Raw genomic sequence first — 25,736 nt, 5'->3', positions numbered from 1 at the left:
GCAAGAGCAGTGGAGCTCACTAGAGGTAGGGAGCCAAATCACCTCTCTAGAGCAGTACTGGTGTAAGAAAAGAGTCAATGCTCACACCGTCCTCGCTAGCTGACAGGTAGGCCTGCTCTAACGGACAGGTGGACCGCGTGAAAGTTGTCAGCCATCCGACGGTGATCGGACGGCTGGATGCGCGTCATCTTCCACCTCTCGCCGGCTTCGACCGCTTCTCTCTCCCTTGTTGAGGATGAGAGAGAAAACAAACCCTAATCCCCAATCAACCTTCATGATGGGCTGGATCCGGCAGCTTGTCTCCGGATCGGATCCTTCCTTCTTAGTGGAAACCCTGCATATTATGACCTAACTTATGAAGTTGCGGACATCTACACTAAGGTACAGATACATGCTGTGCCGCTTCATCTTCGGACCATCAAGGCCATTGAACGCATCTTGCTGCGTTATTGTGTTGCTCATACCGTGGATGATGATTGCCTTTCTTCAAAGAGACTTGACTGCGTCAACTATGCCTGCTAGGTTTAGAGAGGAACCATGTTTCCTAAATTTATCACCATTAGAGTTGCTAACATGTTCTCGCATGATTCAACGGTGCTCTCAAGCATGGTACAAAAACATGTTCAGACATAATGTGTTGCTATAACATTCAAAATACAAGGATATCCTCACCCCACCGTAAAGTATGAACTACATGATGACACATCCTTTTTTTCCAAGAGCCGCCAAAGGTGATCAGGTTGGGTGTTGCTTCCTAAGAGATGTTGATGTTTGTGGGTCTTGAATTATAGAACTATAAGAATCTGTCTAGCAAAGGCCATCACAATTAGATCTTGATATGACAGTACAAGAAATTGTTGCGGCACCGTGTATCAGCGATAAACTAAACGTGCAATCTATTGGTGTTCAGGGCTTCATAGCATAGCATGATCCAAAGGCCCTCCATTTCTACAAGTCTACCAAAACTCTAACAAATATGCATGTCTAATATGTGTCCTATCGAAATAATTGTTTTATAAAAAATTAAAAATTAAAATACAATTTTATTTTATTAAAAATACCGAGCAGATAGAGATTTGATGCACATGGGAACAAGTGATCTTGTTTTTTGAAAAAATCGAATATCATATTTTTAAGTTTTGAAAATATTTTTGAAAATAAATCCGCATATAGTCAATGATGCATTCCAGAAACGAGCAAAATATCAATTTGAAATACTTTATATTTTGAGCTACACAAAAATGTAGATCTAAGTAGTATATTCTAAAATCTCAAAAACATATCAAATTTTGTCTAGCACAAAATAAAAGAATTTTTTGGTTAACTTATAAAAATGTATCTTTTTAAATTTTAAATTGGCAAGAGCAGTGGCCGCAGTGGTGTTGTAAGAAAAGAGTCAATGCTGACACCGTCGTCGCTACCTGACAGGTAGGCCCGCTGTAACGGACAGGTGGACCGCGTGAGAGCTGTCAGCCGTCCGACGGTGATCGGACGGCTGGATGCGCGTCATCTTCCACCTCTCGTCGGCCTCGACCGCCTCCCTCGATGAGGATGAGAGAGAAAACAAACCCTAAATCCCCAATCGACCGTCTGATCTCTTCTCTTCCCCGCCCCCACGCCACAGCCGCCGCCAGTGACAAATTCCCCGCCGCCCCGATCTGGTCTCGCCGCCGTCGATTCGGCCCCGGTCGGTTCCCCCTCTTTCTCTCGGCGTCTGCTTTCTCTCGGCGTCTGAGGCTTTCTCTCGGCGTCGGCGTCGGCTTTCTCTCGGCGTCGGCTTTCTCTCGGCGTCGGAGGATGGTGGTCTGATGGGCGGAGGCGGCGGGGCGTCGATGTTGGATGAGGACGCGCGCGGGATCTGATCGCAAGCAGCCGCCCATGCCAGCCGTTGGGGCGCGCCGCTCCACGCGAGTCTTCGTGCCCCCCAAGACCAATCCCCGGCCCCAGCCCCAGCCCCAGTCCGCTGAGAGGCTCCGCCGCTCCGGCAAGCGCCTCGCCTTCTCCAACTCCAACTCCGACAACACCCCCCACTCCCACTGGCTCAGATGGGAGCCAAACACCAACGCCCAACAAGCCGATGAGCCCAAGCCGCAGCCCCCACCAGTACCGCCGCCCCCGCCCCCGCCCCCGCCCGAGAGGGCCTTCCGGGCCGTCTACAAGCGGAAGCGCCGCCAGAGCCTCCCTGACGAGGGCGGCACCAGCTTTGACAGGAGGTTCGGGATTGTCTTCACCAGGAAGAACAAGCGACCCAAGGTCGCTCCTTTCCACGGCCGCGCCAGCAGTGGTGGCCTCTCCGCCGCGATTCCGTGCTCCTCCTCCAGGGACTTCTTGTCAAGAATCGGCTTCTTGGATACTCATTTGTTGACACTCGGGGATGGTGTTGCCACTCATACTGGGGTGCTCGTTGCCCTCGTTGACACCTCTTTCCCGGGGAGCTCGCCTGAGTTCCTGCGATTTCTGCTTCCCATGATGCGGTGGATGCGCCGGAGCCAGTGGAGTAGGGTCAGGAACCTCGCCTCCTTTTTTCTTCTCTCATCAACGGCTCTTGTCACCATGTTCGCCTCGCAGGGTCTGCACTTTGTCAGGCTCCAGCGCCCCATAGCTGTCGTAAGCTTCTCTCTACACCTCTGTGTTACTCATCTGCCATGATTCCTTTCATGCTTGGTTTCATATGATGGGTGCTTACTTCTTGCAGCGTGCATTGTTACAGAGGACTATGCTGCATTGCGGGTGGTGCGAGCTCCGTGGCGCAAACCGATTGCAGCAGCCGGTGCTGTCAGTCAATTTCTCTGCGCTCCCTTCCTACTTCCAGGGCTTGCATTCCGTCATAGCCCTTCACTCCATTTATCTGCCCGCCGTCATTCGGCGGGCCACGGGTTTCGTTAGCGAAGCTCAAGAAACATATCCTCGGGCTCATTTAGAGGCAGATTCTGGGTCTCCAAGCCCAGTTGGGGATGCTGCTGAACCTCGCAGATTGGTCCAGGATTATGTGCCTCTGGAACAGGCTGCAGGAGTGGTGGTGCACGGCCTGAGGCTAAAGAAGCACCAAAGGAAGAGGAGCTCGATGAGGCATCCCCTGAGCCGGCGCCGTCTTGTAGCAAGGTTTCCTGCCAAGGCAATTGCAGTGAAGCAGGGCACCATGGCCTCTCAGACGGTACTGAAGCCAGCCTTGACTGAGCAGAAGGTTTCCGGGGAACCCGTCCAGCCCAAACCAGCGTTAGAGATTTCTCTTGACTTGCTTGAGAACATGGATGACAGTGATGTCTCAACGCCTATCGCACCAAACGGGATGCACAAGAGGTGTTCTTTCAAAAGCCCCACGATTGAGCGCACCAATGAAAGGCTGGCACTATCTGAGGTTAGACAGAATATAGATACGTTCCAGTGCAAAGCCAATCTCTTGATTATTCAAGCTGACAGGGGCTGGAGGGAAGAGGGAGCTCTAGTCATGCTGGAACTATCAAACTCCAATGGATGGTGTGTGGCTGTAAAGCTACATGACGTCACTAGAGTCTCTCTGAAGCCTTCAGAGCAAAGGTTCTATGTTGTGAACCGTGTAACCGGTGCCTATGTTTGGCAAGTCGAAGATGGATGGAAACTTGAGTTCCCTGATAAGTGGGACTGGCTTCTGTTCAAAGAACTGCACATCGAGGGCAGGGAGCGCAATTCTCAGGGAAAGACCATCCCGATTCCCGGTGTAAATGAGGTTTCTGATGACATGGGAGGGACTGTAAAAGTTCCTTTCTCTCGCCCTGAGCCAGACTATATCAAAACGGCGGACGATGAAGTCGCACGCGCTCTCTCTCGAGATTCAGCTTATGACATGGACTCGGAGGACGAGCAGTGGCTCATCCAGCTGAAGCATGGAGCTTCTGATAGAAGAAGCACCCGCCAGAACAATGTCTCTTTTGAGGATTTCGAGAGAATAATAACCCTGTTCGAAAAGGACGCCTACAGTAATCCGGAGGAAGCTAATGATGTGGATCAGCTCCTTTCCAGATACCCGGCTTTAGGGAAGGGTGACAATGTCCTTGCCATATACCAATATTGGATAAATAAGAGATATAAGAAAGGCACACCACTACTGAAGATATTTCAGGTAAATTCGGAGTTTTTTTTTCCTTTTGTCTAATCCTTTGCTGTGATCTTATCCCAGTTACCCCTCTCTTTGGTTGTGTATTGGCTCATATCATCTAACCTGTGTGTTTGTATTTCCCTAGGGTGCACCCGTAAGGCGGGGACGGCTATTGCAGAAATCTTCTGTCAAGAAGAAGAGATCTTTCAAGAGGCAACGAAGCCAAACTGGCCGAGGGAAGCCTGGATTCTTCTTGCAAGGTATTTTAAAAGCTCTGCAGCTAGCCCTGCTCCTGGATACTTTACCTACTCCACCACAAAGTATAAATTTTATTTGACTAAATTCTGACCGTGATTCGAGAAATCTTTTGCTGTGGGGTACCCATATACCAAATGACTTACAGTATGTAATTTATATGTTGTGCTCTGTGATGATTTCTTATTTTCTTTTGCATTAGACATAGCAACAGTTAGACCCTATTTTACCCGAATATAGTAAACATCATTGTTTAGCCTGTCTGTTATCATTCTCTTAGCTGTATATATCGATCATAGTTCCTTCATATCCAGCTCCTGAAGTGATGGTACAGTCTTAGCTTATACCCATTCCTATGTGCTTTCTTATATACAGATAAATGACTTATAACCTGCAGTTTTTACACCAAATGATATGCAATCTGCACTTCTTACCTTCTGACTGATATCGTCTTATATCCTTTTGCCATTTGACATAGTAACAACTAGACCTCCTTTTAAGCCCTGTGTTGGCTGCCACAAAGTATAAATTTGACTTGACTAGATTCTACTGATGGTGCAAATCTTTAGCTATGGGGAACCCAATACATCAAATGACATATTCTGCAGTTTTTATGTCTGCTGGCAGATATTGTCTTACCTCCGTTTGCCTTTGCCATTAATCATAGTAACAACTAGGCCTCATTATGTCCTGCAAGGTATTTAAAACTCTGTAACGGACCCTGCTGTTGGATGCCTACCACAAAGTATAAATTTGACTTCAGTGTATTCAAGTTTTTCTTGCTAGAGAAAGCATAAATTAAAATCATGTAACAAGCCCTGCAGTTGGATGCTACATACTATAAATTTGACTTAAGTTATTCAAGTTGTCATTCTAGAGAAACTATAAATTAAAAACTCTGTATCAAAGCCCTGCTGTTTTTTGAACCTAAAGAAAGTAAAATTTGACTGTACTAGATTCTGACGTTGATGGTAGAAGTCTTTTGTTGTGGTTAACCCATGCACCAAGTGACATATAGCTTGCAGTTTTATGTTCTGCCTGCTGATATTGTTTTATCTCCTTTTTCCTTTATCATTTTACATAGTTACAATTTGATGCCCGAACATAGTAAACATCACAGTTCTAAGAATATAGTATTGTCTGCTAGCATCCTCTTATCTGTCTATGAAGTGGTGGAATAATCTTAGCTTGTACTAATTCCTCTTGTGTGTTCTGATATATGCAGACAATGCAGAAGAGGAGTCAGCCCTGCAGAGAGTCGTGGACGCCGAACGCGCCGCAAAGCAGGCCACGGAGAAGGCAGTCCAGCTGCGCACGAGAGCCCAGGCCCTGATGGCGAAGGCCAACCTGGCGGCGTACAAGTCGGTGATGGCCCTCCGGATCGCCGAGGCAGCAAGCGTGTCCGCCTCGTACCGGGATCATGTCTGCAAGGCCCTCCTTGACTAGCAAGTTTTTTGCTCCTTGTCTCGCCCCGCAGCCATTGCATTATTGCCTTGTCGATTGAGGCTGTCTCTTTTCGCCTCCTCTCTGGTTGTAACTATGCCGCTGTGAAAAAGCAGATGTCGAGGCGGATGAATGATTGAGAAACAAGTGTAATTTTTTCATGTGTATAAATGATAGTTGTTGGTTAGGTAGATGATGGGGGATGATTCTGACATTCTGTACGTTACAACATGTGTACCCCATGGGTCGAAAGAGAAAAAAAGAAGAGAGGCGGTATTGCTTGAGGAAAGTGATTTGCTTGTTGGTCTGAACCCAGTTGGGTGATACTATGCCAAATTGGTATGCTAGAGGAATATCTAAGCTCTCTAAGTGTGCACTGTCGAAAGATGTATCTGCATTTGGTTACATTCTATGTGAATAAATAGATATAGTATCTTGTTGCCTGGTATTGCAGAGTCTGATTGACTCTGGAAGAATCCATATTGCTGTCAATATTTTTCTAGCAGGTTTATTTGGTTTTGGCTTATCAGGAGCATGTATGTATATGTGATAATAGAATTTGAACCAGCTATGAGGAAACACATGTAATTTTTAAGCAAAAAAGTAGTAAGTCAACTGGAAGCCCAAAATTGAAGTGAAACTGGAACATGTGGCGAGAAGGAGAGCGATCCTTCCAGAGTTCTAGTCCAGTCCAGGTGTGTGTGTGTGTGTGTGTGTGTGTGTGTGTGTGTGAGGCAGAGCTGGCCTGTGTCTGTGTGTCCAACCAGCTCTCCTCTTATCCCTCTCTCCCTCCTTTTTTCCTCCCCTTCCCCTTCCCCCCACGGCCACATCCCACTGCCTGACCGCCGATGATGTCCATCACCACCACCGCCGCCAGCAGCCCGCTCTGCCCGGCGCCCGTCTCCAGGGGCGGCCGGCGGAGATGCGTCGTTCGGGCTCAAGGTACGCACTGTGAACCAAATCCCCAATCCCAATCTGAATCATCTTCTTCCCCCGACCTAGCCTGACTGAAAATGCGATTTTTCTTGGCCGGGCAGCCGGAGGAGAGGCGGACAAGTCGGTGGAGATAATGAGGAAATTCTCGGAGCAGTACGCGCGCCGCTCCAGCACCTTCTTCTGCTCCGACAAGTCCGTCACAGCCGTCGTCATCAAGGTCACCCACCCACCCATTTCCTCTTCCTCTTCCTATTCCTCCTCCTCCTGTCCAGTCTCATGATGCGTAGACCTAACTCGACCCAGGATCTCACTGTCCAGTCTTACCATGTTATTCGCTAGCTGCAGCGTCAATAGTAGTAGTAGCTCCGAAACTAGCTGCTCTTAGTGGTCTGATTTCACCACCTAGGGTCCTGTAACTCCTGTTGTTAGGGTCCCGTGATCCAAGAACCCTTTACTGAATCTGCAAAACGTGTTTGTTTCAGGGACTTGCTGACCACAAGGATACCCTCGGAGCTCCTCTCTGCCCTTGCAGGTAATCAGTCATCTCATTTGTTATTCTATATACTGCAAGGCATGTTTACCTATGACTCAACTTGGTGATCTGAATTTAAACTAGGCATTACGACGACAAGGCCGCCGAGGCAGCGCAGGGGTTCTGGAACTGCCCATGTGTTCCCATGAGAGAAAGGTGACGCTGCTTCTAAAACGTCTTGCTTCTTTATCATCATTTATTGTACTGAATAGAGTTTGAGATGTTATAACCAGTGTTCTGTTTTCTTGTTACAAGTTATACAATGCATGGTTAAGTTATCCTTCTTCTCCAACATATATTTTTGATACTCTTGTGGTTGCACTTCGTGCTAACCATGGAGGCAAATGCTACGGGAGCCGAAATTAGCCTGATGTATGTACCTCGTGTCATGTAGCATATGTTGACAAATACTTATATGTGTAATTAATATGTGCTAGCTTTCCAATAGGAAGGGACATCATGTAAAATGAACAGTTTATCAGAATCATATATTCTTCTTCAAACCCACTGATGTCAGTAAACAACCGTGGGACCTGGGGACGTAATTTCAGCAGAGCCCCGTTAGAATGAAAAAAACCAGAAGTTAGCCAGATCTACACCGATATGTGGCGTATACCGTGAAATTCTAATGTACGGTAAACAACCCTAGGATGTTTGTTTGTGCAATCTTTCTCCACGGAACGGATAGGTTGAAAAATAAAGGCTTGGTTAGAGTCATCTGTTCTTTACCCACTGGTGTTAAACACCTGTGGAATGTAATTTGTGATGGGGATATAAAGTAAAAGCTCGGTTAGAATCATCTGTTCTTCAACCGTGTGATCTGCTTGTGCAGGAAGGAGTGCCATTGCATGCTTTTCCTCACCCCCGACAACGATTTCGCTGGAGAAGAACAGGCACGCCCCCTTTCCCACATCATCCACACCACAAGCCCCCAATTGCGATATCCCTGTACCTCTTTCTTACATGCCACTCGTTGGTTGCAGGTTATCAGCCTGGAGGAGATCAAAGAAGCGACATCGAAGTTCTAACCTACCTTGGCCCCTTTGTTTTGCTTGAGGGCTATTGTTGGATCTGTATATGTAGTATCTGTAAGAAATAAATGATGTGGCTTGTCATATTTTGCCTGGCCTTGTTGGTTTGAGAAAAACTAAAGTCTGATGGATGGATGCACCATGACTTGTTTGATTGCGTGTTTCGATTAAAGCATACTACATAAGAAAGATGTGGGAAATCTGATGAACTTCTGACGTGTGGACTCAAGATCATCAGATGGATGGGTATGTTGGAATTTTGGCTTATTTGTTTATTCAACAGGGTGCAGGAGAATCAACAGCAACGTGACATTGACCATGTTCTTGGTAGCCAAAGACTGTTTTAAGAAAGCTGTTTGTATGCATCTCTGCGTGTGCACACACCATATATGCAATTAGTCCATTCATTGTGCCATCGCTGATGACCGTTCACTGAACGAACCAAAAACTAAGTCCATCATCAGCTAATGAATCAGAAACTAAGTCCATCTCCAGTTAAGTCATCACCAGCAGTCACCATGGCAGATTCTATTAAGAATAACAGTTTGCTTTACAAGAAATTTGCCAGAGGTTAGCTGTTAACGGGATGATCAATGAGCCCTAATCAGCAGTCTTGGCGAGGCCACGGAGGAAGTGGTTGCAATTAGCTGTTCACATGTAAAACTCTCAGCATTTTGATGATACATAATCCAGGGAAGCAAGGCCTATTTCTATTCAGCATTATCAGCTACTAAGCGCATATTTGTTCTTGAACCCTTTGTGTTGTGGGTATACTTCGGGAGTATGCCTACGACGTGGTCTAGATCCAGCAAGTCCGGGTTGCCCACATATGGTGGTGGTCACTTATGGCTCACAGGCAGCCTAGTTGATGTTGATAGAAGATGGATGAAGTCCAATCCAGGATATAGGAGCCGGATCTCAACCGACGTATGAAGTGTCCGGATCCATGACGACAAGTTTGGATGTAGGTGAATCCTTGACGTGCACGACAATGTATATTTCGTAGTTAGACATCTTGTATTTCGGGTAGGACTCTCCGTGAAAACCCTAGATCCTTATAAGCCGGATCCCGGGAGTTCCACAACCACAACTCATTGTAAGAACATGAAAGCGCCCAAATAATTCTAGACAAGCTGCCTCCGAGCAGCGTGTTTCGAAGCTTGGTAAACCGCGTATCACCGTCTCAATGGCTCTCCACCCTATGGCCCCACTTGTTGCCCCCTCCGTGAGGATCCCACTCCGGGGTATTGTCGAGTAGGCAACGACAATTTGCGCCCACCGTGAGGCCAACAGCGTCTGGAGGCCGAAATCGGAACGGTTCTACCTTCGGAGGCATCGGCGACACCATCACCGTGGGGCGCGTCTTGTACGACGGCAACTTTCGGATCGTCCCTCCGGATGAGTGCAGGATTCCGGCTAGGACAGACCCCATCAAGCTCTCCATCATCTCGATCGGCGGGATACACATCTTCATCGGCGAGACTGTCGATTTCGGCGGAAACACACTGGTAAGTACTGCAGCTACGACCGTCGCTGAGCATGACGCAGCTGCAAAGATCCGATCTGAGACGTAGGAGCTTCCTTCGGAAGACTCCGCCTTAGATCTGAAATTTTTAACTGAAAACAGTGAAGACAGTGATCCATGATGCCTTAGATTTGAGACGCAGGAGCTTCCTTCGAAAGACTCCGCCTTAGATCTGGAATTTTCATGGACCTTTCACCTATAAAGACAATGATCCATGATGCCGATAATTATTACCTCATACAATATGGGATACGTATTTGTTGCGGTCAGAAACCCACCGTCGAGCAACGACTGGCAACACCGTAGAGCCGGGAACAACTAGGGCTGCGGCTGGCCCCAGTCCCTCAGAGCGACGGCCCGCAAAGCCTTCTGGTCACACGCCCGATGCCGTCGCAAGGGCGTGCCACCCGACCTATACCGGTCGGAAGGTGTTGGATGATGCCTCGCTTAGTTTCCTGCAGGGCACACACGTAAACGTTAAATACGAGCCTCGATCGGCTCTCAGGTTATCCTGTGAATCGGCTCAAAGAGCCGATCCACCCATGATTCGTACAAGGTGTCCGAATATATGGTGGTCCCGCTTGATCAAGATAAAGCTAATATGATCTACGACGATTTAGGGTTTTCACCGCATAATCGGATCATCCTACTCACGATTGGGCCTCGCGCTCGCGTACGGTGATCGTAGGCCGATCCTAGACAGTGGCCTAAAAACCAACACGAGGTTGATCCTCGGAACGTCCCGTCTAGGGCTAGCAAACTACACCCTACACGCCGCTGGATCCTCCAACCCTTTGTAAGGCCTAACTATTGCGGATATTAAACTAATCCATGAAGAACAAGGAGCAACCGTAACGGATCGGATCTACTAAATAATGATCAAGCGGGGTGCCGCCCCTACACCTAAAATAGGTGTAAGGGCAGCTAGATGCGTAAGGGTTGCACTACGACAGCATATGATACGAAGAACAATGCTAACCCTAACACATCTAAGATAACTACGTTGCTCGCCATCAAAAAGGCTTCAAGTACGAGCAACGCATGAACAACATGAAGCTTAGTGCTGCCTAGATCGCAAGATGCGATCTAGGCAGCATGATGCTTACCGGTAGAAACCCTCGAGACGAAGGAGTTGGCGATGCGCCGAGATTGGTTGTGTTGAACGTTGGTTGTTGTTTATTCCATAAACCCTAGATACATATTTATAGTCCAGGGGACTTTCTAATTGAGGCGTGCACCTAACCGTGCACGGGTAAAACTCTAACTTCTAACCTACATGTATCCTACTATGTTACAGATACAAGGGCAAACTAGCCCAAATTTTGCATGTAAGGCCGATTCACGTAATTCTTCCGTATATAATCTTTAAGCCCATCTTGATCGCGGCCCACCTCTAACTCGGTCAAATTCTGGTGCTAACACATGCCCCCCTGGTTTTGGAAATGACATTTCCAAAATCATTACGCTTCTCCTTCGTCGGGTCATGTCATGTCGTGGCAGAGCAGAACTGCCGCGGAATCTTCCATCATTTCACCTCGCCTCCTGGGCTTCTCTGCACGAATTGATAATTTCGGCATAACGTCCTGGAGAACCATCATGGCATTAAATCTCCACTACACCCCCTTTATTTACCCGTGCCGAACGGTTCGCCATTCCATCCTCTTGCTCTGTTCTGTCCACCAGCGCCCCAAAAACCCTCTTCCTCTGTTGCAATGTCCTCCTCTTCCTCTTCCTCCTCAGGCCTCCCTCTCCAAACCTCGCCGAAGAGCAAGAATGAAGACGACCCCTACTCCGGGGCGAACCCTATCCCCTCCGGCAAGGAGGGAAAAAAAGGAGAAGAAGTGAAGACGATGGCCCCCTCCTCCGCCAGGCTCCCTCCAAAGAAGCGCTCCCGCATGTGGGCGGACAGCGAGGACGAGGATGATGACGAGGAAGAAGAAGAGGAGGAGGAAGATGATTCCTCCTCTTCTGCCGGGTACCCGCCGACGAAGCGCCTCCGCACTTGGGCGGACAGCGAGGATGATGATGATGATGAGGAAGACGAAACTCCGGCCAAAGGCTGGGGCAGCAGTGACGAGGAGCTTCCTGGGAGCAGCGCCGACGACGTCGACGACGGCGACGATGAGGACAGCGACAACTAGTAGAGTAGGACTAGTAGTAGCAGCGTACTAGGCACCAGATCCCTCTTTTGAGAGCCATCGGCTCTTTCTTGTAAAGCTGCTCCTTTGAATTAATGAAAATTGTTCTTCCAATTTATCTTTCAATTAATCCAATTTCAACCCTTCCGCTTGCCACACCAAGACCGATAGCAAAGTATCGGACCTTTTTCCTTTAGATGCCCATGAAGCCGGACTCAGATATCGATTAGACCGTCAGTCAAGCACTTCTCAAATTCGGACTGTGATTTGATACTCCGCAATCCTACAGCCGATGACTGTTCATCAGCCATTTTGAGAGTCCAGTCTCCTTCCCTTTCTTGCAGCAACAGGACGGTCCAAACCCTGTAAAAGACGACGGCCTCCCTTTCCAGCTCCCCTCCGTAGTCATAGCAGTCTTCTTCTGCGAGCAGCTCAGCGCCACGATGCAAGGTCAGCCGATGCAACTTCAATCGGCTCCCAAAAACAGAGCATCTACCAAGTTAGCTGCCCCCCGAGCCTTAATCGAGGCGAGAACATCAGCGAGGATGCACAGATCAAACAAAAAGGGCTTTGACCTCAGGTAATCTGGTAATCTGAGACAGAGTCAGCCAAACTTGCCCCCATTGATCAGCTTTCTTCATTGAACGCCGATGTCTCGCATGCCAAATCGATGCTCTTTCTTCATTGAAAACCGTCTTGTGTAGATGTACTAGAGTCGACGGCTGCGCGTCGGCTTTGTCCTTCAGCTCTAAAGTCGATGTCTGCGCATCGGCTGTGTTTAAATTTTTTTTGAATTTTTTACAGCCGATTTATGTGTCGGCCCCCATGCTTCAATACCCCTCATCAAAGATTATCTTGAGCTGCTGGGCATTAGATAGACACTTTCCCTTCATATCCTCGTGTTGTATCCATGTAGGTGCCCCCCGAGCCGATTCTGCCAGGTAACTGCTGAAATCGGCTCTATGATTAGCCAAGGCACTCTATGTGAACGTCGGCTCTGTTAGGACCAGTGTGCACTTCTTCCAGCTCATTAACCGACGAAACCTCATTGCCCATTAGATCGATGCTGAATTCAGGCAGAATGGATGGTGAGGATAATTTTGGCCGATTGCTGGAATCGGCCTCCACGTTGCTTGCTCGATGAAGGTTTTTTCTTCCTTCAGAAACCTTCGGGAGCCGATCCCAAGGACCAGCCTCGCCATACTTGCTCATTGGTTTGTTGTTGCTACTCGGTCAGGCCGGTGGATAAGACCAGCCCAACCTCTGACTTTATCATGTTGATGCGCTTGCTGTCGTCCACCTCGAGTGCATCGTGTAACCGTGGAGCACTAAGCTCCGTCGGAAGGACGAGCACCATGTTTGTGCCAGCCGATGTTTCATCATCGGCTTTCCTTTGCTTGGGGCGCTACTCTTTTCTTTGTGGCCGACCTTCTTCGTCCAGGGTTCGCTGAATTTTAGCGGCCAGATCAGGCCGCGCCTTCCTCAACGTGTGTAGATATAACCTTTCAGCTTCCTCCAATCCACGTAGTCGCTGAACCCTTCGCTTCTGGGAACGGCTGAGCCCATCAGGGCACCACCTTGGCCGATGATACCTGTCTTCTTCATCATCGTCCTCTAGCTCCTCGAGATCTTCCACCCGAGCAGGCTCGACCTGTTTGTTCCGAGGCGGGAGAGGCCCTAGACATTTAAACACAGACACGTTACCTGTATCCCTCTTCCTTTGTTTGCATTCTGGGCAATTGCCGATTGTAGGCAATCGGCTCATTCCTGAATCCCAGCAGTGTCTGAAGAAGGGGCAGTCTTAGTGCCTATCCACGTCGCCTTGCTCCCTCGGCTTCTCCTTGGCGTGGCGCTCATATCGCTCCTCGTCGTGATCATGCCGACGACGTCTCCTGTCGTCCCTAGCCAGCCGATCTTTGTCATCATCATCGCTGGATCGTCGGCGTTGGTCATACTGACTCACATACTTGTTGAGGAGGTGATAAGAGAGGGGTCGCTGATATCTTATGTTCTTCACTTCTCCCTCTGTGACGTAGCGCTTGCCGTCGTGGCGGAGCCGATCGCGTGGAGCGGCTTCCTCTGTGTCTTTGCTATGAGAGCAGCTGCCCTCATCTCCGTCCTTACCAGAGTGGTGCCCAGGTCCCACCATGTTGATGTTGCACGAGAAATCTGGCTGGCACCCTCCATGGTAAGCATACTCCACCATGTTAACGGCGGGGAAGGGGTGTGTGTCGACCTTCATGGCGTACTGGTTAAAAATTAGCCGTCCTTTTTCTATCGCCATTTGGATCTGCTGACGCCACACCCTTCAGTCGTTGGTGGTGTGGGAGAACGTGTTATGCCATTTGCAGTATGGCTTTCCGTTCAGCTCCTGCACCGTGGGGATCTTGTGGCCTTCGGGTACCTTCAGCTGCTTCTCCGCGAGTAAGAGGTCGAAAATCTGCTCAGCTTTGGTCACGTCGAAGTCGAACCCTTTTGGAGGAACTTGTGGCTTCACCCACTTACAGGACACGGGGCTTGTCGTCCGAGTCCATTCAGCCACTGCTACCTCCTGATCTCCCATAGCACCTTCATCTTCGTCTGCCTCAACCAGGACCACCGCACGCTTGAATTTGTCCTGGTAAACATCTGGGTGGCGCTGTTCATATGCTGACGGCTTCGCACCATGTGCGCCAACGAAGGGTAGTCCGCTTGGGAGGCCACGTCCTTGATAGATGATGAGAGACCCACCACCGCCAACTCGACCGCTTCTTTTTCACTTACGTGAACCGAATAGCATCGGTTCCTAATGGTCCTGAAGCGCTGGATGTATTCTGCCACTGTTTCCCCGCGCTTCTGTCGTACTTGTGCAAGATCGGCAATACCAGCCTCGGAAGCTTCTGAGTGATACTGTAGGTGGAACTGCTCTTCCAACTGCTTCCAAGTCCGGACTGAGTTCGGTGGCAGCGATGTGTACCACCCGAAAGCCGATCCTGTGAGGGACTGTGCGAAGAACCTCACACGCAGCTCGTCTGATGCTGAGATAGTGCCCAACTGTGCCAAATATCGGCTCACATGCTCGATGGAGCTGGAACCATCCGATCCACTAAACTTTGTAAAGTCAGGGAGCCGATATTTGGGAGGTAGCGGAATCAATTCGTACTCGTTGGGGTACGGCTTGGTATAGCCGATTGTCCTCCTTTTCGGCATCATGCCGAACTGGTCTTTTAGGATCGTACAAATCTCATCCGCGGTGATGGCCGAAGGCGATGGACCCTGATGATTCGCCGGGGTGGCATACTTGGCCAGCCATGCTTGCTTTCCAGTTCTGAGCCAACTGCAGGAGCTGAGCTCTGGAGGTTTGTCGGAGTGGCGTACTTCGCTATCCACGTTTGCTTCTCAAGATCCGCTCCCGACGTTCCTCCTGCTGTTCCAGAGGCCCCTGCTATTGCAGCCTGGTTTGGGATTGCCCAGTTACTGCAGTCTGGCACGTATGTGCACGTGTATCCATGCGGGATCTCCTTGGGCGCCTCATGCAGGAATTGGTAGTCACTTGGATCACCACCAATCTTGTAGATGACGTAGGCCGATGAGTTCGGCACTTCTGGCGCTGCCAACGCGAACGACAGCGGTGGACGGGAGTGGAGTGGCATCTCTCCTTGGTACGTCCCCGAGCCGGTCCGACGGAGAGTACCGATGGCTCATGATTTCCTGGATCACGCGAAGAGCGACACGCTCCAACGTGTTCACCGGAGCTCTCGGAATGGCGGTGCAGCGAATGAGCCACCATGAAGTTGATCTCCCGACGCGGCGACCTGGTGCGTTCTTCCGACGGGCGGACAGGTCCACTCCATCGAGCGCGCCTTCAGGTGAGAACCCCTTCCACCTGATGCCATGGGAGCGGGTTCTGTGGAAAGAGCCGATGAGGTCGGCTTCGAGGACTGCCTTGGTCTCGTCATGCTTCCTCTTGAGCTCGTCAGTCAGGTCCTCATACTTGACCGGAGTGCTTTCCGCCATCTCAGATGTAGATGGCGATGCGGTGGATGTCGAAGATTGTCCCACCGAGCGTGCCAGAATGTGTTGCGGTCAGAAACCCACCGTCGAGCAACGACTGGCAACACCGTAGAGCCGGGAACAACTAGGGCTGCGGCTGGCCCCAGTCCCGAAGAGAGACGGCCCGCAAAGCCTTCTGGTCACACGCCCGATGCTGTCGCAAGGGCGTGCCACCTGACCTATACCTGGTCAGGAAGGTGTTGGATGATACCTCGCTTAGTTTCCTGCAGGGCACACACGTAAACGTTAAATACGAGCCTCGATCGGCTCTCAGGTTATCCTGTGAATCGGTTCAAAGAGCCGATCCACCCATGATTCGTACAAGGTGTCCGAATATATGGTGGTCCTGCTTGATCAAGATAAAGCTAATATGATCTACGACGATTTAGGGTTTTCACCGCATAATCGGATCATCCTACTCACGATTGGGCCTCGCGCTCGCGTACGGTGATCGTAAGCCGATCCTAGACAGGGCCTAAAAACCAACACGAGGTTGATCCTCGGAACGTCCTGTCTAGGGCTAGCAAACTACACCCTACACGCCGCTGGATCCTCCAACCCTTTGTAAGGCATAACTATTGCGGATATTAAACTAATCCTTGAAGAACAAGGAGCAACCGTAACGGATCGGATCTACTAAACAATGATCAAGCGGGGTGCCGCCCCTACACCTAAAATAGGTGTAAGGGCGGCTAGATGCGTAAGGGTTGCACTACGACAGCATATGATACGAAGAACAATGCTAACCCTAACACATCTAAGATAACTACGTTGCTCGCCATCAAAAAGGCTTCAGTACGAGCAACGCATGAACAACATGAAGCTTGTGCTGCCTAGATCGCAAGATGCGATCTAGGCAGCATGATGCTTACCGGTAGAAACCCTCGAGACGAAGGAGTTGGCGATGCGCCGAGATTGGTTGTGTTGAACGTTGGTTGTTGTTTATTCCATAAACCCTAGATACATATTTATAGTCCAAGGGACTTTCTAATTGAGGCGTGCACCTAACCGTGCACGGGTAAAACTCTAACTTCTAACCTACATGTATCCTACTATGTTACAGATACAAGGGCAAACTAGCCCAAATTTTGCATGTAAGGCCGATTCACGTAATTCTTCCGTATATAATCTTTAAGCCCATCTTGATCGCGGCCCACCTCTGACTCGGTCAAATTCTGGTGCTAATAGTATTATCACACAACACCATACAATATGAGATATATCATCACTTCATCGATTCTAACGTTTTTAAACATAAGGCCTTGGCTTGGCTTTATATATAAAGCCACAAATATCATTTATATAACGTATTATCAAGGATTAACATGCTATTATCATACAACATCATCAACATATGGGACCGTATCGATTCAATGATTTTCCTTTCCTTTTACATGCCTTTTTCATCAAGCATCTCAGATGTAACAAAGCAACAACTTGCAAATGTAACATAGCCATCCATTCAAGTTACATAATTATTAGATAATAATGACTCTCCAAATTCCGGTTCGTGGCTGGCTAGCTTGCCATTTTGCTTAGGAACTTAGGATACAAATCGTTCGGGTTCGGAGGGCAGGAAACACAACACAAGGTAAAAATCATTGTAGACACGGAAGTGGAATAACATGGACAATTACAACTTTTTTTTGGGTAAATTACATGGACAATTACAAGCTGGCAGGTTAGGATACTAGCAGGAACATAGCATCAAAACCGCCCAAGGTGACATCCAGCTAGCTAGCTATTCCTTCTCTCTGCATAAAGGGACTTCCCATTGCGGAGCCTCAAAACTCATCGCCCAATGGTGCAATGCCCAACAATTCATCTTTGAGGTTTGAGCTGGGTGCTTCAGCTTGGAAGGGGTGCTAGCGTGCTTTTTGATGAACTTGTAGATCTGCAGCACCATCTGGACATATGGTCCTGTAACATCCTAGGATTTGGGATTACAAAAAGAGAGAAAACAAATATGTGCATTTCATTCATGCATAGAAAATCCGGAGAATTTCCGCGCTTTCAAATAAAACATGTCAACTGAAATTTCACTTGAGTTGATGGAATTGAAGTAGATCATCAAATCAAGCGCTATAAACCTCAATGTGACCTTTGCTAAAACCTTGTTTTGGGTAGAGGTGATTTAATCTATGGGTTAGATCAAATGAAACTAAAACTAACCAATAACACATTAATCAAGGATCAACCATTTGAACTTCTAAAAGATCAAAAGATGATACTCCTTGCAATAACTTATGGATATATATATTCAACTACAAACCAAAGGATAGAAAGAATTGAGAAAAACTATTCTCTACTTATCTTTTCCATGTCTTAAACTAATATATGTTCTTACCATGAAACCCATAGTATTTATTTCACTTCAATCTTGGATTCATGACAAGGAGATCAACTCTAGTAATGCCCCCTAGTTTCCATTGATTATATTCTTCTCTATTCAAATTATCATACATTAAATTCTAGAGAAGAGAGAGTTCTAAATCTATTAGAGAAGTGAGGTCAACAATTGAGCCAAACCATTGTATATATTCATATGCTCACATCATCATCTTTAAGAAGAACCTAGGGTATTATGCAAGACAATTCATAGAGAGAGAATCCATTTATATTAATCATAGATCTTGACAATCACATCATTATCTTTGGAGCATAACCTTAGGGTATTATTTAAGTTATTCCCAAATGAGAGAAACCATTGACACCAACCTTAGTTATACCTATTAAAGAATCAAGGATAACTTTTGAACTGAAGCATTAGGGTATAATCTATCTCATCTTGGGAGTGGTGAGATAATTCAGTATTAAATTAAATAAGACTATATCCATGAATTGATGAAGTAAGAAGGAGACTAATCCAACCAATATAGCCAAGTGGAGACTTAACCTATTTATACTTAAGGAGATATTATGAGTATTTCATGCACCCTAGAGTAATCTTGTCTATATAAGATACTCAAGCTAAAGTGTTACACTCAAGTTATTTGAGCAAGCACTTGATCTTGGAGAGGAGAGTCAAATCCTCTTAGGGTATGCCTTTGGTAGGCCAAAACCCTAATCATCACCATTGGGTGTTGATTATACACCTTGGAAATAATATTAATGTTAAACTCTAATGAACAAGGATCTGCCAATTGTAATTGAATATACATTTGAATATAGATAATGTAAAGGTCCTTAGTGCTTAGTTTAAAAGAGCAAGAAGATAAGCTAATAAAAGTGAGTTGATCATGTCTAATGCATGATCATGATTTGGAGATATATGTAAGTATAAGTTAAAAACTCTATAGGATAAGCAGACATCATCCATCATATAAAATCATAGGGAGACCAATAGTGAGCAACCCTAGATCATTTTCCACAACTTAAGCAGAAAGATAAATGAAGGACAACAAGAACTTGCCTAGCCAAGCATAGCATAGTTTGAAGTAATCATCCTATCTATGGTGAGTAAGAGGAAACCCTAGCCTATACACAACATCTCTAGCCAATCCCCTTTTCACTTGATATTTGAAGGCTATAGACATATCTCCATTTCTATTATGCCTCAGTTGATACGCATAAGGAAAGTCCTAGTACTAAACCTTATACCTCAAATCCAAGCATGTTATTAATTCATGGAAAGTAACTCAAGTTGAGTAACAACAATTTAACACAACATCATGTTATATCCCTAGATGTCCATCATGAAAAATGTGTGTCCTTTGAGAAAACAAGATCTACCCTAAGAATTTCAATCCAAATTTTAAGGAAACTATACTAGTGACATTAGAAGAGCCCTAAATCATTTTCCAAGTCCTTAGAAAAATAAAAGAACACAACTTAATATTCCTTTGCATGTGCTTACTAGCAAGAAGTCAAATAATGACATAAAATCTATGGCCAATTCATTTTATATCAATAAAACAAGATCAAGTTAAGTTATTATATAAGACAACCAAAGAATCAGAAAACAATTAGAATTCCAAAAGAAAAGGGAATTTAAAATAACACATAAGTACATGTCCATTAGAATTTCTGAATAAAGCTCACAAGAATACTAAAACAATAAACTCTTAAATACTTTAAAACAAGATATTATCTATTTAACATCTCTACTAAGCTGTAGAATAATTTAAGGAGGCCCAAAAGCTTGGAAAGAACAAAATTCAAATTTGAATTCAAATAAGAAAATACAAAACAGAAAGAAACAGAAAAGGAAGAGGAGAGAAGAGGATTACCTGTCCACCGAGCCCAGCACTGCGGCCGCTCAAATTAGCCCAACAACGGCCGAACACTATCTCCACACGACATCGCAGCCCGACTGACTTACCGGTTCGGTATAAAAAATAGGAAGCAAACCATCGTCATCTTCCTCCGGTAGCTCGACAGCGCGACGCCGACGGAGCCACGTCCCGGCCACCGTTCTTGACTACGACGGACGCCCAGCGACCAAGCCATAGGTGCATACAAGATCCTTCGGGTCCGTCTTATCCGTATGCGCCAAGATCCGCGCCCAAATTCACCTCACCATCATCGTTGCATCTCGGCCACTGCCACCGGCGGGAGGATTTTGCCGACCACCTTGAGCTCTATTAAGCCACCTAGAGAATCGCCTAGGAATCCTTGTTCCTCTCCACCATTCCTCAATCTCTCTGACACTCTCTAAAGTTCGCAATCGTCCGCGACTCATCACTGGTGTATAGGAAGAAGAAGAGGATTGGAGCCTCCCCATACTCCGACGAGTGGTCTCGGTGACGCGCCTTGTCGAGTAGAGCATCCAGGAGGAAGATCTCATCCAGGGGAGCATTGGGTGAGGCCAATTCGACGATTCCTGTAACGGCCCAGGGTAGTACCCCTAATAGATTTGCTTGTTCTTTTTTTTTGTGCATCATGGCATCATGCATCATATCATCCATGGTTTTAATAAATAAAAATTATTTTTCAAACCCTAGTTATTTTCTTTCCCTCTCATAAGGGTATATAATAAAAGCCTCATCTCTCCTTTTCTTTTATCAAAACCCTAGCACAAAACTTTTTTTTTGCTATAAAATCTTGGCTCTTATTTTTCTCTCCACCTATGTTTCAAATTTAAACCCTTATTTGAATGGTTTTCAAAATAGTTTTTAAAAGAAAGGGAAAAGAAAAAGGTTTGAAAAACCCTAACCCCTATCCTATCCAGGCCCCCTCTCTCTGTTTTTCCCCCCTCTCAGCCTCAACCCAAACCGGCGGCCCGGCTTCCCCTCCTTTCTTTTGGCCCATTTCCCTTCTCCCCTCCCAGCACGTACCTTTTCGCTTCTTTCCGATCTCTTCGTCTTTGACCCGTTCGAGTGGAGACAGAGCACGAGAGGGACATGCTCGCTGTTGGCGCCGTGGTCCTCCCTCTTGCCCTCGCTTTATCTCTGGCACCAGCACAACCACCCCACCTCCTTCTGCACGCCAAGCCTCTACCTGCTTCCTCCTTTCCCCTCCTCCACGAAAGAAACATAGAGGAGAAAAACCCCATCGGTGCCATGGAAACCTCGTCGGCACCCCGTCGACTCCGGCCTGCCCTCTCCAAGCCACCCGAGCTGCACCGCCGCCACCACGAGCTCCGCCTCCCTCTCCTCGTTCTTCTCGTACCAGCAATCAAACCGGGGGCGCCCTAAATCATCCCCAGCAACCCCGTTTCTTCGCCACGGTGACCACGCTCAGGCAAGGATTCCGGCCGTCATCGACCCCCTTAGCCCTCTTTGACTCGACCTACATCATCCTGGTGAGCTCCCGCATCTCAGGGCACCCTCCAATCTCTCTCTCGCTTTCTGGTTTCACTTCCCGCCGATGACCACCGTCCGCCGCTGCAGGAAAACCCTCGCCGGCGACGCTCCAGTGGCTCCCTGGTTTCGGCGCCGCCACCCCTAGGTTCCTCGCGACCAGGCGCATCTTCCACGCCCCCTCACTCGTCCCAGGACCCATGCCCCCGTCGCGTCCGTGCGCGGCCTGTACCTCCTCCGACGCGGGCACCGCGCGCGTCTGTCCTAGAATCGCCCGGCACCGCCCCGTCTTGGTCTCCGCCGGCCAGTCGTCTACGTCTCTGGCACCTCCGGTGAGCCACGTCCCCCTTCCCCCTCGTTCAGCACTGCTTCCGTGCCCCACGGGCCGATGCTCCCCTCTATTTTGGTTGCCACCGTCGCTAGTATCTGACAAAAAACGATGCCTTCATCTTTAGTTTCTTCAGCTGAACAGACGGACGCAACAGCAGCAGATGGTTGCCACGTCCTCTGCCTCATCAGCGCCACGTGGGCTTCCCTGGCCCCACTGTCATCCTCCGCGTCTAGCACCCGCTCGGTGAGAAACACCTGCCAGATCTAGATCTGTTTTTCTTGCAGTTAACCCCCCTGCATCTTCTCTTAAGCAACCCGTCATCCCTGATTTTGTTGGTTTACGCGATAACCCCATGTACCTTTTAATATCTAACCCGCAGTCCTATATGCTGTTAAGATTTTCGTTCGGGTCCTTTTCTAATTAAAATAAACCCTATTTTCTATTTTTACTAATAACAAAACTATTGCACATGAATAGTATCTGGATGATCTTAGGATCTAGCTGCTCTATTTCTGCCAGTATTCCTTGGTCAAAACCAAGTGATGACAACCCCCATGAGCATCTTCTCATGCTTATGCCTTGTGTCATACTATGATATGGATTGGATCCACTGGATCCTCTCCAGGTATATGTTATACCTTGTTCCAGCTCCTAGATGGCTATGCTTAGTTGATGTTGAGCTTGTACTTGATGGTTTTGATCACTTGCCCTGCTCCTCCTAGCCCCATATCTCTGGCTGGTTTTGGTTGGTTGGTTTTGGATGAATGGATGGTTTCTATGGTTTTTCTTGGTGTTCTTGAGCAAGAACTGGGATGAACTAGCTATTTTTCATTGTTGGTTGCTGGTGGATGCTTATCTAGTCGACTTGGTGAATTATTTCTGCTGGTTCTACCTTTTTATACTGTCTACTGGTTCTCCCTTCCAATGACACACCTACCTGTGCACTACTTGGTGACTAAGCCATGGTTGGCTTGCTGTTGAGCATGCACATCAGCTGGTCCGCCGTGTGTGTGCTTGTGGTGAAACTTGAGCTCATGATTGCTCAAATTTCTAGTCTGTTGGTGCTTATCTCGCTTTTGGTCTAGTTTTGGACAATGACAAGTGTCTTTGACACTTGTATTAACCCCCATGGCTAGCTCTCTTTCATTTTGCAGGTTTCAACTCAAAGTGACCAAGGGACAAAATATTCCAAGCTAATTTAGTTTATGATTTTTGTATAGGATCAAATTCTTGTAATTCTTATTTTCTTTTATTTATTATTCTATCCATTATTGTATAACGAATATTGTAAAGACAATGTAATTTGTCTGTATGATCAATAAAGATCAAGGTTTTGATTATGAGCTCTTGTGTAATTTCATTATTCACTTTTGAATTATTTGTGTATGTATGATGTGATGTGATTTGAATTATGAATTCATAATTCATTTCTATATTGTTTATTTATTACTTCTTTTGTTTGAATTCAAATATGAATTATCAAATCAAATATTCTCCCAAAATCTACAAGTTTCAAAAGAGGTCATGTCGAAATTCATAACACTCACATTGCTCTAACCCTAATAGGTACAAGAGAGAAACCTCGATCCCTCTTAGGTTTTTATGCAATAAGGCGCGTAAATTTCCCTCGTTTTGCGATGAAATGCACATCCCATCTCTAAATCTACCCTTCGTTGTTCCTATGTTCTGGGATATTACAGGAACTCTCCCCAACTCCTTGTAGCCGTGGATTTGCCGTCGCCGAGCTCCTAATTCCTCACCATTGTTGCGCTTGTAGATGGACCCATGTGTGCTATTTTTGTTGGAGGATTCATCCTCCTCCGATGACTCCGATTTGGAGGAGTTGCTCAACGATGATGTGGAGCAAACAACGAGGATCCTCGAGGCAAAGGAGATCTTGGACATGATGTCGAAGAAGAGGAAGGGGTCAACCATGGGGCGGCTGGTGCACCCCCCGGAACTACGCTCTTGGGTACAATTTGCTCATGCGGGATTACTTCGTGGAGGTACCCACATATCCGCCCCATCTCTTTCGCCAACGGTACCGAATGCGTAGATCTTTGTTCAACAAGATCGTTGATGCATGCGAGAGCAATACACACGCTACTTCAAGCGCAAGAGGAATGCGACCGGGCTCATAGGATTTAGTACACACCAAAAGATATCCGCCGTCATGCGCATCTTCGCCTATGGCATTCCGGTAGACTATGCCGATGAGTATCTTCGCATAGGTGAAGATATGACGATAGAATATATCCGTCATTTTCGCAAAGTTATGACGCGGGTGTATGGGCTGACGTATCTTCGAGCTCCCAATGATGAAGATGTCGTTAGATTAATGGCGGAGAACGAGCGCCGAGGTTGGACGGGTATGCTAGGCATCATTGTTTGTATGCATTGGACATGGAAAATTATCCAAAATCTTGGCAAAACTTGTACTGTGGCAGGAGCAAAGAACAAACAATTGCTCTTGAGGCAGTTGCATCACATGATCTTTGGATTTGGCACAGTTTTTTTTTGTTTACATGGTTCTCTCAATGATATCAATGTGTTGCATAGAACTCATCTTCTTGCCTGACTAGTTAAAGGTGGTGCCCCGGCTTACAACTAAACCGTCAACGGGCGGGAGTACACAATGGGGTACTACCTTGCCGATGGTATATATCCGGATTGGGCCACATTTGTGAAAACCATCAGGGAGCCAGGGAAGCTCGAAAAGACATTGAGCGGGCTTTCGGTGTTTTGCAAGCTAGATTTGCAGTAGTACGAGGACCTGCCCGACTTTGGATATGGATACACTCAACGACATGATGACCACTTGTGTGATCATCAAAGATGAGAGGTGTATGAACTTATCATTTTTCTTTCATAATGTTGGCATCCGGGTCAAACCTTCTAGAAATCTGGATAGTGTTCAGGCATTTCTTAAAACATATCGTTTGATTGAGAATGATAAGTCAGCAAAACAGCTTCAGAAAGATCTCATTAAACACCATTGGTAGAGGCATGGAAACTAAGATTTATTTGTATTTCCAACCATTTGTTATTTTTTGAATTGTTGTTGTATCATTTGATTCATATTGTCTCAAAACATTTGTTGTAATTCGGATTATTGTCTGTATTGTATGAAAATAAACATTTGTTGTAATAATTTGAATATGTAATTCAGATTGATTGTGATATTTTCAAACCCTGCGTTGCGGTTTTTTTTGCGGGCTGAAAACGGTCACGCCAAACGCGGCCCGCATAATAGCACATTAGTGTACTCCCCAGGTGAACTTATGAGTAGAGCTATGCCTCCCCGGCAACGGTGCCAGAAAATAGTCTTGATAACCCACAAGTATAGGGAATCGCAACAGTCTTCGAGGGAAGTAAAACCCAAATTTATTGATTCGACACAAGGGGAGACGAAGAATACTTATAAGCCTTAACAACTGAGTTGTCAATTCAGCTGCACCTGGAAAAGCACTAGTAATAGGGTGATGTGAAAGCAGCAGTAATATGAGAGCAAAAGTAACAGTAACACAGCAACAGTAGCAGTAACACAGAGGCAATGGCACAAGAAAATAGTTGATACTACTTCCAATGTCATATAGGAACGAGTATATGATGATGAGAGATGGACCGGGGTTTCCAGCTATCTACACTAGTGGTAACTCTCCAATAACAAGTGTTGGGTGAACAAATTACAGTTGGG

General features: G+C 46.9%; 2 protein-coding genes across 3 annotated transcripts; both read left to right on the top strand.

The window, feature by feature from the left end:
- Positions 1-1,821: 1,821 nt before the first annotated feature.
- On the top strand, positions 1,822-6,217 carry LOC124691530. Of its 2 annotated transcripts, none has more exons than XM_047224814.1 (4): positions 1,822-2,607; positions 2,711-4,099; positions 4,221-4,335; positions 5,556-6,217. In XM_047224814.1, exons 1-4 carry the CDS (start codon positions 1,840-1,842, stop codon positions 5,774-5,776), a joined length of 2,493 nt encoding a protein of 830 aa, XP_047080770.1. In that variant the 5' UTR covers positions 1,822-1,839; the 3' UTR covers positions 5,777-6,217. The 2 variants fall into 2 exon arrangements, with proteins under 2 accessions (XP_047080770.1, XP_047080769.1); XM_047224813.1 differs by having other exon boundaries at positions 1,825-2,607; positions 2,696-4,099.
- Positions 6,218-6,504: 287 nt separating this feature from the next.
- Positions 6,505-8,481, top strand: LOC124691529 (ferredoxin-thioredoxin reductase catalytic chain, chloroplastic-like). The gene is made up of 6 exons (XM_047224812.1): positions 6,505-6,715; positions 6,811-6,926; positions 7,192-7,241; positions 7,326-7,397; positions 8,074-8,134; positions 8,225-8,481. The coding sequence occupies exons 1-6, from the start codon at positions 6,622-6,624 to the stop codon at positions 8,267-8,269; spliced, it is 438 nt and encodes a 145-aa protein (XP_047080768.1). The 5' UTR covers positions 6,505-6,621; the 3' UTR covers positions 8,270-8,481.
- Positions 8,482-25,736: the final 17,255 nt, after the last annotated feature.

The sequence above is a fragment of the Lolium rigidum genome, chromosome 2 (assembly GCF_022539505.1).
Source record: "Lolium rigidum isolate FL_2022 chromosome 2, APGP_CSIRO_Lrig_0.1, whole genome shotgun sequence".
NCBI classification, from domain to species: Eukaryota; Viridiplantae; Streptophyta; class Magnoliopsida; order Poales; family Poaceae; genus Lolium; species Lolium rigidum.
This window is presented reverse-complemented; position numbering and strand designations above follow the sequence as displayed.

What these genes read in the sequence shown, in the direction of transcription:
- LOC124691530 (XM_047224813.1), top strand. Translation starts at nt 1,840, where the DNA reads ATGAGGACGCGCGCGGGATCTGATCGCAAGCAGCCGCCCATGCCAGCC. An exon ending in TCCAGCGCCCCATAGCTGTC is followed by an intron (nt 2,608 to 2,695) that starts GTAAGCTTCTCT and finishes TACTTCTTGCAG; the next exon opens with CGTGCATTGTTACAGAGGAC. An exon ending in CACTACTGAAGATATTTCAG is followed by an intron (nt 4,100 to 4,220) that starts GTAAATTCGGAG and finishes GTATTTCCCTAG; the next exon opens with GGTGCACCCGTAAGGCGGGG.
- LOC124691529 (XM_047224812.1), top strand. Translation starts at nt 6,622, where the DNA reads ATGATGTCCATCACCACCACCGCCGCCAGCAGCCCGCTCTGCCCGGCG. An exon ending in TGTGTTCCCATGAGAGAAAG is followed by an intron (nt 7,398 to 8,073) that starts GTGACGCTGCTT and finishes CTGCTTGTGCAG; the next exon opens with GAAGGAGTGCCATTGCATGC. An exon ending in ATTTCGCTGGAGAAGAACAG is followed by an intron (nt 8,135 to 8,224) that starts GCACGCCCCCTT and finishes CGTTGGTTGCAG; the next exon opens with GTTATCAGCCTGGAGGAGAT.